The 10,379-nt window shown below is 62.5% G+C and overlaps 1 protein-coding gene across 1 annotated transcript; it reads left to right on the forward strand.

Annotated features, from left to right (window-relative positions):
• Positions 1–1,184: 1,184 nt before the first annotated feature.
• On the forward strand, positions 1,185–9,115 carry LOC149283218 (pyruvate kinase PKM-like). Its single transcript, XM_089497831.1, has 10 exons — positions 1,185–1,338; positions 1,419–1,510; positions 1,592–1,723; positions 1,807–1,993; positions 3,900–4,170; positions 4,431–4,581; positions 4,889–5,041; positions 5,169–5,335; positions 8,742–8,923; positions 9,009–9,115. The coding sequence occupies exons 1-10, from the start codon at positions 1,185–1,187 to the stop codon at positions 9,113–9,115; spliced, it is 1,596 nt and encodes a 531-aa protein (XP_089353957.1).
• The last annotated feature ends 1,264 nt before the right edge of the window (positions 9,116–10,379 follow it).

Consider the following 10,379-nt stretch of genomic DNA (forward strand, 5'->3'; position numbering starts at 1 on the left):
TCTGTATGTAATGTATTATCGGGAGGGGCTCAGACAGTCCCGGGTCTGTATGTAATGTATTATCGGGACTGGCTCAGACAGTCCCGGGTCTGTATGTTAGGTATTATCGGGACGGGCTCAGACAGTCCCGGGTCTGTATGTAATGTATTATCGGGACGGGCTCAGACAGTCCCGGGTCTGTATGTAATGTATTATCGGGACGGGCTCAGACAGTCCCGGGTCTGTATGTAATGTATTATCGGGACGGGCTCAGACAGTCCCGGGTCTGTATGTAATGTATTATCGGGACGGGCTCAGACAGTCCCGGGTCTGTATGTAATGTATTATCGGGACGGGCTCAGACAGTCCCCGGTCTGTATGTTAGGTATTATCGGGACGGGCTCAGACAGTCCCGGGTCTGTATGTAATGTATTATCGGGACGGGCTCAGACAGTCCCGGGTCTGTATGTTAGGTATTATCGGGACGGGCTCAGACAGTCCCGGGTCTGTATGTTAGGTATTATCGGGACGGGCTCAGACAGTCCCGGGTCTGTATGTAATGTATTATCGGGACGGGCTCAGACAGTCCCGGGTCTGTATGTTAGGTATTATCGGGACGGGCTCAGACAGTCCCGGGTCTGTATGTAATGTATTATCGGGACTGGCTCAGACAGTCCCGGGTCTGTATGTAATGTATTATCGGGAGGGGCTCAGACAGTCCCGGGTCTGTATGTAATGTATTATCGGGACGGGCTCAGACAGTCCCGGGTCTGTATGTAATGTATTATCGGGACGGGCTCAGACAGTCCCGGGTCTGTATGTAATGTATTATCGGGACGGGCTCAGACAGTCCCGGGTCTGTATGTAATGTATTATCGGGACGGGCTCAGACAGTCCCGGGTCTGTATGTAATGTATTATCGGGACGGGCTCAGACAGTCCCCGGTCTGTATGTTAGGTATTATCGGGACGGGCTCAGACAGTCCCGGGTCTGTATGTTAGGTATTATCGAGACGGGCTCAGACAGTCCCGGGTCTGTATGTTAGGTATTATCGGGACGGGCTCAGACAGTCCCGGGTCTGTATGTTAGGTATTATCGGGACAGGCTCAGACAGTCCCGGGATGTGACTGTGTTATCAGGACAGGCTCTCTGTGGATGCTGATTGGTCTCGCCCCGCAGCGGCCCGCCGGCGTCCGTCAGAGAACATGGCGCAGATGACGCAGGATCTCGGCTTGGCGTTTTTCCAGAAGCAGCAGCTTAACGCTTCGATGGCCGACACCTTCCTTGAGCACCTCTGTCTGCTGGACATCGACTCGGAGCCCCTGACCGCTAGGAACACCAGTATCGTGTGCACCATTGGTAACCGTGGCGTCAGACGGGACACGCGTGTGCCACGCGGCGGTCGCTGTGCTCGCTTCATGGCTTGCTCTCTCTCCTAGGCCCGGCCTCTCGATCTGTGGAGATGTTAAAGGAGATGATAAAAGCCGGCATGAATATCGCCCGATTAAACTTCTCCCACGGCTCCCACGAGGTCAGCGCCGGGGCTCCTGCCTTCTTGCCTTGTTGTTGCCCTCAGAGTTGCCCCTGATGTAATGTTATCTCTTTCTTCCAGTATCACGCGCAGTCCATTAAAAACGTGCGCGAGGCCACCGAGAGCTTCGCAGCCAATCCCATGTTCTACCGGCCCGTGGCCATAGCGCTGGACACCAAAGGACCCGAAATCCGTACCGGCGTCTTAAAGGCGGTGAGTGAGACTCCGGCTCGGAGTGTTCGTGGCCTCTGCGTCCGGGCTGTCTCTCCATCATCTGGATGTCTTTTCCGCCCCAGGGGGAGAACTCGGAAGTGGAGCTGGTGAAGGGGTCGCTTGTGAAAGTTACCACAGAAGAGTCCCTGCGGGACCAGTGTGATGAGAAGACCCTGTGGGTGGATTATAAGAACATCAGTAACGTGGTGAGGGTCGGGGGCAGGATCTTCGTGGACGATGGACTCCTTTCACTGATGGTCAGGGAAATCGGTGAGTCTCGGTGTAAGAAACAGCGGGAAGCAGAGGATGGGGGAGCGGGAAGCAGAGGATGGGGGAGCGGGAAGCAGAGGATGGGGGAGAGGGACACTGAGGTTGGGGGAGCGGGAAGCAGAGGTTGGGGGAGTGGGAAGCCGAGGATGCGGAGGAGCGGGAAGCAGACGGAGGGACGGGGACGGAGGGGTATCGGGAGCAGGGGACAGAAGGGTATTGGGAGCAGCGGACGGGGACGGAGGGGTATCGGGAGCAGTGGACAGAAGGGTATCGGGAGCAGGGCACGGAGGAGTATCGGGGGCAGGGGACGGAGGGGAATCGGGAGCAGGAGACGGGGACGGAGGGGTATCGGGAGCAGGGGACGGAGAGGTATCGGGAGCAGGGGACGGAGGGGTATCGGGAGCAGGGGACGGAAGGGTATCGGGGGCAGGGGACGGAGGGGTATCGGGGGCAGGGGCCGGTGGGGAATCGGGAGCAGGGGCCGGTGGGGAATCGGGAGTAGGGGACGGAGGGGAATCGGGAGCAGGGGACGGGGATGGAGGGGTATCGGGGGCAGGGGACGGAGGGGAATCGGGAGCAGGGGACGGGGACGGAGGGGTATCGGGAGCAGGGGACGGAGGGGAATCGGGAGCAGGGGACGGAGGGGAATCGGGAGCAGGGGATGGAGGGGTATCGGGGGCAGGGGACGGAGGGGAATCGGGAGCAGGGGATGGGGACTAAGGGGTATCGGGAGCAGGGGACGGAGGGGTATCGGGAGCAGGGGACGGAGGGGTATCGGGAGCAGGGGACGGGGACGAAGGGGTATCGGGAGCAGGGGACAGAGGGGAATCGGGAGCAGGGGACGGAGGGGAATCGGGAGCAGGGGACGGAGGGGTATCGGGAGCAGGGGACGGAGAGGTATCGGGAGCAGGGGACGGAGGGGTATCGGGAGCGGGACGGAGGGGAATCGGGGGAAGGGGACGGAGGGGAATCGGGGGCAGGGGACGGAGGGGTATCGGGAGCAGGGGATGGGGACTAAGGGGTATCGGGAGCAGGGGACGGAGGGGTATCGGGAGCAGGAGACGGAGAGGTATCGGGAGCAGGGGACGGAGGGGTATCGGGAGCGGGACGGAGGGGAATCGGGGGAAGGGGACGGAGGGGTATCGGGAGCAGGGGACGGAGGGGTATCGGGAGCAGGGGACGGAAGGGTATCGGGAGCAGGGGACGGAAGGGTATCGGGGTCAGGGGACGGAAGGGTATCGGGGGCAGGGGACGGAGAGGTATCGGGAGCAGGGGACGGAGGGGTATCGGGAGCAGGGGACGGAGAGGTATCGGGAGCAGGGGACGGAGGGGTATCGGGAGCAGGGGACGGAAGGGTATCGGGGGCAGGGGACGGAGAGGTATCGGGAGCAGGGGACGGAGGGGTATCGGGGGCAGGGGACGGAGAGGTATCGGGAGCAGGGGACGGAGGGGTATCGGGAGCAGGGGACGGAAGGGTATCGGGAGCAGGGGACGGAAGGGTATCGGGAGCAGGGGACGGAAGGGAATCGGGGGCAGGGGACGGAGGGGAATCGGGGGCAGGGGACGGAGGGGTATCGGGAGCAGGGGACGGAGGGGAATCGGGAGCAGGGGACGGAGGGGAATCGGGAGCAGGGGACGGAGGGGTATTGGGGGCAGAGGACGGAGGGGAATCGGGAGCAGGGGACGGGGACGGAGGGGTATCGGGAGCAGGGGACGGAGGGGAATCGGGAGCAGGGGACGGAGGGGAATCGGGAGCAGGGGACGGAGGGGTATCGGGAACAGGGGATGCAGGGGACGGGGACAGAGGGGTATCGGGAGCAGGGGACGGAGAGGTATATGCAAGAGGTTGGGGCAGGAAGGCACATGGGATACACAGGAACCGCGTGTTTTTCCTTCTTCTGACAAGGTCCCGATTACTGCTTGGCGGAGGTGGAGAACGGGGGCATTCTCTGCAGCCGGAAAGGGGTGAATCTGCCCGGGGCGGAGGTGGATCTCCCCGCTCTCTCGGACAGAGATCGCCTGGACCTGCAGTTTGGGGTGGAGCAGGGAGTAGACATGGTGTTTGCATCGTTTATCCGCAAGGCGCAGGACGTGCGCGCCATCCGCCAGGCTCTGGGAGACCGGGGTCGGGATATCCGCATCATCAGCAAGATCGAAAACCACGAAGGTGTGAAGAGGTGCGTCGGACCCCCCGGGCCCTTACTGTGTCACGGTGCGAGCCCACCCGGCTCCCGTCTCTCGCTCTCCCGGTTCTCGCTCTCGGCTCCCGGTCTCGCTCTCGCTCTCGCTCTCGGCTCCCGGCTCTCGCTCTCCCGTCTCTCGCTCTCCCGGCTCTCGCTCTCCCGGCTCCCGGTCTCGCTCTCGATCTCGGCTCCCGGCTCTCGCTCTCCCGGCTCTCGCTCCTTGCCCACTGCTGTCCATTGCTCTGTCCTCTCAGGTTTGATGAGATTCTGGAAGCCAGCGATGGCATCATGGTCGCACGTGGAGATCTCGGCATCGAGATCCCGGCAGAGAAGGTTTTCTTGGCTCAGAAGATGATGATCGGGCGCTGCAACCGTGCCGGCAAACCGGTGATCTGTGCCACTCAGGTGAGACTCAAACCATTCACTCCCCACTGTCCATGCAGAGCAGTGCCATGAGTCTGGCCCTGTGGCCCTCGACATGGCAGCGCGTGCCAGCCGGCCATCTCTGGGCTCTCCCTATGCTTATATGCTATGAGAGTCTGCCCTCTTTCAGATGAGTGGCCACACGTGCTAAATACCCGCGTCGTTCGCGTGCGGTTCCAGAATCGTTCCTGTGTCATTCCCGTGTCTTTCCAGCACGGTTCTAGCGTCGTTCACGTGTCGTTTGCGTGTCGTTATGCTAAGCGAGGTATGATGCTCTCTCCGCATTCAGATGCTGGAAAGTATGATTAAGAAGCCACGTCCGACCCGTGCCGAGAGCAGCGACGTGGCCAATGCCGTGCTGGACGGTGCAGACTGCATCATGCTATCTGGGGAGACCGCTAAGGGCCTGTATCCTGTGGAGTCTGTACACATGCAACACGCGGTAAGATATAGCAGTGCTGAGTGTAAACATCTGCTAACAATCCCAAAAAGTATGCGCGGTTGCGTTTGTGCATGCGCATATATCACGCGTGCTAATGATGTTCCGGGGGGGGGGGGGGGTTCTGCAGATCGCGCGGGAGGCAGAAGCTGCCATCTACAACCAGCAGCTGTTTGAAGAGCTCCGCCGGGTCACCCCTCTCACCCAGGACCCCACCGAGGTGACGGCCATCGGGGCCGTGGAAGCTTCGTTTAAATGCTATGCGGGGGCCATCATTGTGCTGACCACGTCTGGGAGGTAACTTGTGCTGTCTGTCTCTCCTTCGCACCCCGTCTGTCTGTCTGTCTCTCCTTCTCACCGCGTCCACCTGTCCCTCCTTCGCACCGCGTCCGTCCGTCCGTCCCTCCTTCGCACCGCGTCCGTCTGTCCCTCCTTCGCACCGCGTCCGTCTGTCCCTCCTTCGCACCGCGTCCGTCTGTCTGTCCCTCCTTCGCACCGCGTCCGTCTGCCTGTCCCTCCTTCTCACCGCGTCCGTCTGCCTGTCCCTCCTTCTCACCGCGTCCGTCTGCCTGTCCCTCCTTCTCACCGCATCCGTCTGTCTGTCCCTCCTTCTCACCGTGTCTGTCTGTCTCTCCCTCTCACCGCGTCCGTCTGTCCCTCCTTCGCACCGCGTCCGTCCGTCTGTCCCTCCTTCGCACCGCGTCCGTCTGTCCCTCCTTCGCACCGCGTCCGTCTGTCCCTCCTTCGCACCGCGTCCGTCTGTCCCTCCTTCGCACCGCGTCCGTCTGTCCCTCCTTCGCACCGCGTCCGTCCATCTGCCTGTCCCTTCTTCTCACCGCGTCCGTCTGTCCCTCCTTCTCACCGCGTCCGTCTGCCTGTCCCTCCTTCTCACCGCGTCCGTCTGCCTGTCCCTCCTTCGCACCGCGTCCACCTTCCTGTCCTTCCGTCTGTCCCTTCTTCTCACCACGTCCGTCTGTCCCTCCTTCGCACCGCGTCCGTCTGCCTGTCCCTCCTTCGCACCGCGTCCACCTGCCTGTCCTTCCGTCTGTCCCTCCTTCGCACCGCGTCCGCCTGTCCCTCCTTCGCACCGCGTCCGTCCGTCTGTCCCTCCTTCGCACCGCGTCCGTCCGTCTGTCCCTCCTTCGCACCGCGTCCGTCCGTCTGTCTGTCCCTCCTTCTCACCGCGTCTGTCCGCCTGTCCCTCCTTCGCACCGCGTCCGTCCGTCTGTCCCTCCTTCGCACCGCGTCCGTCCGTCCCTCCTTCGCACCGCGTCCGTCCGTCTGTCTGTCCCTCCTTCTCACCGCGTCCGTCTGCCTGTCCCTCCTTCGCACCGCGTCCGTCTGTCCCTCCTTCGCACCGCGTCCGTCCATCTGCCTGTCCCTTCTTCTCACCGCGTCCGTCTGTCCCTCCTTCGCACCGCGTCCGTCTGCCTGTCCCTCCTTCGCACCGCGTCCACCTGCCTGTCCTTCCGTCTGTCCCTCCTTCTCACCGCGTCCGTCTGCCTGTCCCTCCTTCGCACCGTGTCCACCTTCCTGTCCTTCCGTCTGTCCCTCCTTCGCACCGCGTCCGTCCGTATGTCCCTCCTTCGCACCGCGTCCGTCCGTCTGTCTGTCCCTCCTTCTCACCGCGTCCGTCTGCCTGTCCCTCCTTCGCACCGCGTCCGTCTGTCCCTCCTTCGCACCGCGTCCGTCCATCTGCCTGTCCCTTCTTCTCACCGCGTCCGTCTGTCCCTCCTTCTCACCGCGTCCGTCTGCCTGTCCCTCCTTCGCACCGCGTCCACCTGCCTGTCCTTCCGTCTGTCCCTCCTTCGCACCGCGTCCGTCTGTCCCTCCTTCGCACCGCGTCCGTCTGTCCCTCCTTCGCACCGCGTCCGTCTGCCTGTCCCTCCTTCTCACCGCGTCCGTCTGCCTGTCCCTCCTTCGCACCGCGTCCACCTGCCTGTCCTTCCGTCTGTCCCTCCTTCGCACCGCGTCCGCCTGTCCCTCCTTCGCACCGCGTCCGTCCGTCTGTCCCTCCTTCGCACCGCGTCCGTCCGTCTGCCTGTCCCTCCTTCTCACCGCGTCCGTCTGCCTGTCCCTCCTTCTCACCGCGTCCGTCTGCCTGTCCCTCCTTCGCACCGCGTCCGTCTGTCCCTCCTTCGCACCGCGTCCGTCCATCTGCCTGTCCCTTCTTCTCACCGCGTCCGTCTGTCCCTCCTTCTCACCGCGTCCGTCTGCCTGTCCCTCCTTCGCACCGCGTCCACCTGCCTGTCCTTCCGTCTGTCCCTCCTTCGCACCGCGTCCGTCTGTCCCTCCTTCTCACCGCGTCCGTCTGCCTGTCCCTCCTTCGCACCGCGTCCACCTGCCTGTCCTTCCGTCTGTCCCTCCTTCGCACCGCGTCCGTCTGTCCCTCCTTCTCACCGCGTCCGTCTGCCTGTCCCTCCTTCGCACCGTGTCCACCTTCCTGTCCTTCCGTCTGTCCCTTCTTCTCACCGCGTCCGTCTGTCCCTCCTTCTCACCGCGTCCGTCTGCCTGTCCCTCCTTCGCACCGCGTCCACCTGCCTGTCCTTCCGTCTGTCCCTCCTTCGCACCGCGTCCGCCTGTCCCTCCTTCGCACCGCGTCCGTCCGTCTGTCCCTCCTTCGCACCGCGTCCGTCTGCCTGTCCCTCCTTCGCACCGCGTCCGTCTGTCCCTCCTTCGCACCGCGTCCGTCCATCTGCCTGTCCCTTCTTCTCACCGCGTCCGTCTGTCCCTCCTTCTCACCGCGTCCGTCTGCCTGTCCCTCCTTCGCACCGCGTCCGTCTGCCTGTCCCTCCTTCTCACCGCATCCGTCTGTCTGTCCCTCCTTCTCACCGTGTCTGTCTGTCTCTCCTTCGCTCCCCGTCTGTCTGTCTGTCTGTCTCTCCCTCTCACCGCGTCCGTCTGTCCCTCCTTCTCACCGCGTCCGTCCGTCTGTCCCTCCTTCGCACCGCGTCCGTCTGTCCCTCCTTCGCACCGCGTCCGTCCATCTGCCTGTCCCTTCTTCTCACCGCGTCCGTCTGTCCCTCCTTCTCACCGCGTCCGTCTGCCTGTCCCTCCTTCTCACCGCGTCCACCTGCCTGTCCTTCCTTCTCACCGCGTCCGTCTGTCTGTCCTTCCTTCTCACCGCATCCGTCTGTCTGTCCTTCCTTCTCACCGCATCCGTCTGTCTGTCCTTCCTTCTCACCGCATCCATCTGTCTGTCCCTCCTTCTCACCGCGTCCGCCTGCCTGTCCCTCCTCACCGCGTCCGTCTGTCTGTCCCTCCTTCTCACTGCGTCCGTCTGCCTGTCCCTCCGTCTCAACGCATCTGTCTGTCTGTCCCTCCTTCTCACCGCGTCCGTCTGTCTGTCCCTCCTTCGCACCGCGTCCGTCTGTCTCTCCTTCCTTCGCACCGCGTCCGTCTGTCTCTCCTTCCTTCGCACCGCGTCCGTCTGTCTCTCCTTCCTTCGCACCGCGTCCGTCTGTCTCTCCTTCCTTCGCACCGCGTCCATCAGTCTGTCCTTCCTTCTCACCACGTCCGTCTGTCTGTCCCTCCGTCTTACCGCGTCCGTCTGTCTGTCCCTCCGTCTTACCGCGTCTGTCTGTCTGTCCCTCCTTCTCACCGCGTCAGTCTGTCTGTCCCTCCTTCTCACCGCGTCCGTCTGTCTGTCCCTCCTTCTCACCGCGTCCATGTGTCTGGTTCTGCTTTTGTTTTTCCACCCCAGGTCGGCTCAGCTCCTCTCTCGCTACCGCCCCCGGGCCCCCATTATAGCGGTGACGCGGAATGCCCAGGTGGCCCGTCAGGCTCATCTGAACCGTGGGGTCTTCCCCGTCTTATACCGCGAACCCCAGCAGGAGGTCTGGGCGGATGACGTGGATCGCAGGGTGCAGTTTGGTATCTCCATCGGTGAGTCTAGAAGATGGGGCCGGGAGGGCAAAGTGCTCGGCGTGCCCGGAACCTGCATGAAGTCACGCGCTTCTGTCCCCTGCAGGTAAGGTCCGCGGCTTCCTGCACAGAGATGACATCGTTATTATCCTGACGGGATGGAGACCGGGCTCGGGGTTCACCAACATCATGCAGGTGGTGCCGGTGTCCTGAACAGAGGGGAGGAGAGCTGGTGGCCAGCCGCTTCACATTTCATATTAAACATTTCTGCCTCCCCTCCCGCTGTGTGCCCTGTTCCCTCCCTCCCGCTGTGTGCCCTGTTCCCCCCCTCCCGCTGTGTACCCTCCCTCCCGCTGTGTGCCCTGTACCCTCCCTCCCGCTGTGTGCCCTGTTCCCCCCCTCCCGCTGTGTGCCCTGTTCCCCCCCTCCCGCTGTGTACCCTCCCTCCCGCTGTGTGCCCTGTACCCTCCCTCCCGCTGTGTGCCCTGTACCCTCCCTCCCGCTGTGTGCCCTGTACCCTCCCTCCCGCTGTGTGCCCTGTTCCCCCCCTCCCGCTGTGTACCCTCCCTCCCGCTGTGTGCCCTGTACCCTCCCTCCCGCTGTGTGCCCTGTTCCCCCCCTCCCGCTGTGTGCCCTGTTCCCCCCCTCCCGCTGTGTGCCCTGTTCCCCCCCTCCCGCTGTGTGCCCTGTTCCCTCCCTCCCGCTGTGTGCCCTGTCTGCTGGTAATGAGGAGTTGATTAAACTGGTGTTAGTGGGGGGATTAATCAGACGTTGGATCCTGCAGCCTTTTTGGCCGCCGCGCTTTGTATTCCGTTGCCTGTATCCCTGCGTGCTTGCCATTAATAAATACATAGCTGGGGTATATATGGAAAGCCCCGCGGGGATCCGTGTCTCCTGCTGTCTGTCGGCGTGTTCTCTCCCTCCCATGTGCCCTTAAGTCTAACGGGGTGACCCCGTCTAATCTCTTTATACGAGAAGGCGGGCAGCGAGCGTGGCGCGGAGTGCTGGAGATTAGGTCTAAGCCCTCCAACAGCTGTTCATCACCTGAAAACATGGAGCCTGCACCAAAGGGTCAAGTATCCCCGAGCAGAGCGCGCTGGCGGGAAGTAAACATTAATCCCTGCGTCGAGGGCATAAACACGGGGATACGTGACGCGCACATTACACCCGACACGGCCGAGCCCACGTGTTACACCCGGCTGTGTGACACGGCGTGCCGAGCCCACGCGTTACACCCAGCTGTGCGACACGGTGGGCTGAGCCCACGCGTTACACCTGGCTGTGCGACACGGCGTGCCGAGCCTACGTGTTACACCCGGCTGTGTGACACGGCGGGCCGAGCCCATGCGTTACACCGGCTGTGCCATCATACACTGTCACACACATACTGGTCGTTTGCCTGACTTTATTTACAGATCATTAAATTAAAACACAATAATTAAAAAATAAAATAATTGTGTGGCTCTTCCTGCAGTGA

This window comes from Sceloporus occidentalis, unplaced genomic scaffold, assembly GCF_023333645.1.
Source record: "Sceloporus occidentalis isolate IW3139 unplaced genomic scaffold, rSceOcc1.0.p SCAF_108, whole genome shotgun sequence".
Classification (NCBI taxonomy): domain Eukaryota; kingdom Metazoa; phylum Chordata; class Lepidosauria; order Squamata; family Phrynosomatidae; genus Sceloporus; species Sceloporus occidentalis.

What these genes read in the sequence shown, in the direction of transcription:
- LOC149283218 (XM_089497831.1), top strand. Translation starts at nt 1,185, where the DNA reads ATGGCGCAGATGACGCAGGATCTCGGCTTGGCGTTTTTCCAGAAGCAG. An exon ending in CAGTATCGTGTGCACCATTG is followed by an intron (nt 1,339 to 1,418) that starts GTAACCGTGGCG and finishes TCTCTCTCCTAG; the next exon opens with GCCCGGCCTCTCGATCTGTG. An exon ending in GCAGTTTGGTATCTCCATCG is followed by an intron (nt 8,924 to 9,008) that starts GTGAGTCTAGAA and finishes TGTCCCCTGCAG; the next exon opens with GTAAGGTCCGCGGCTTCCTG.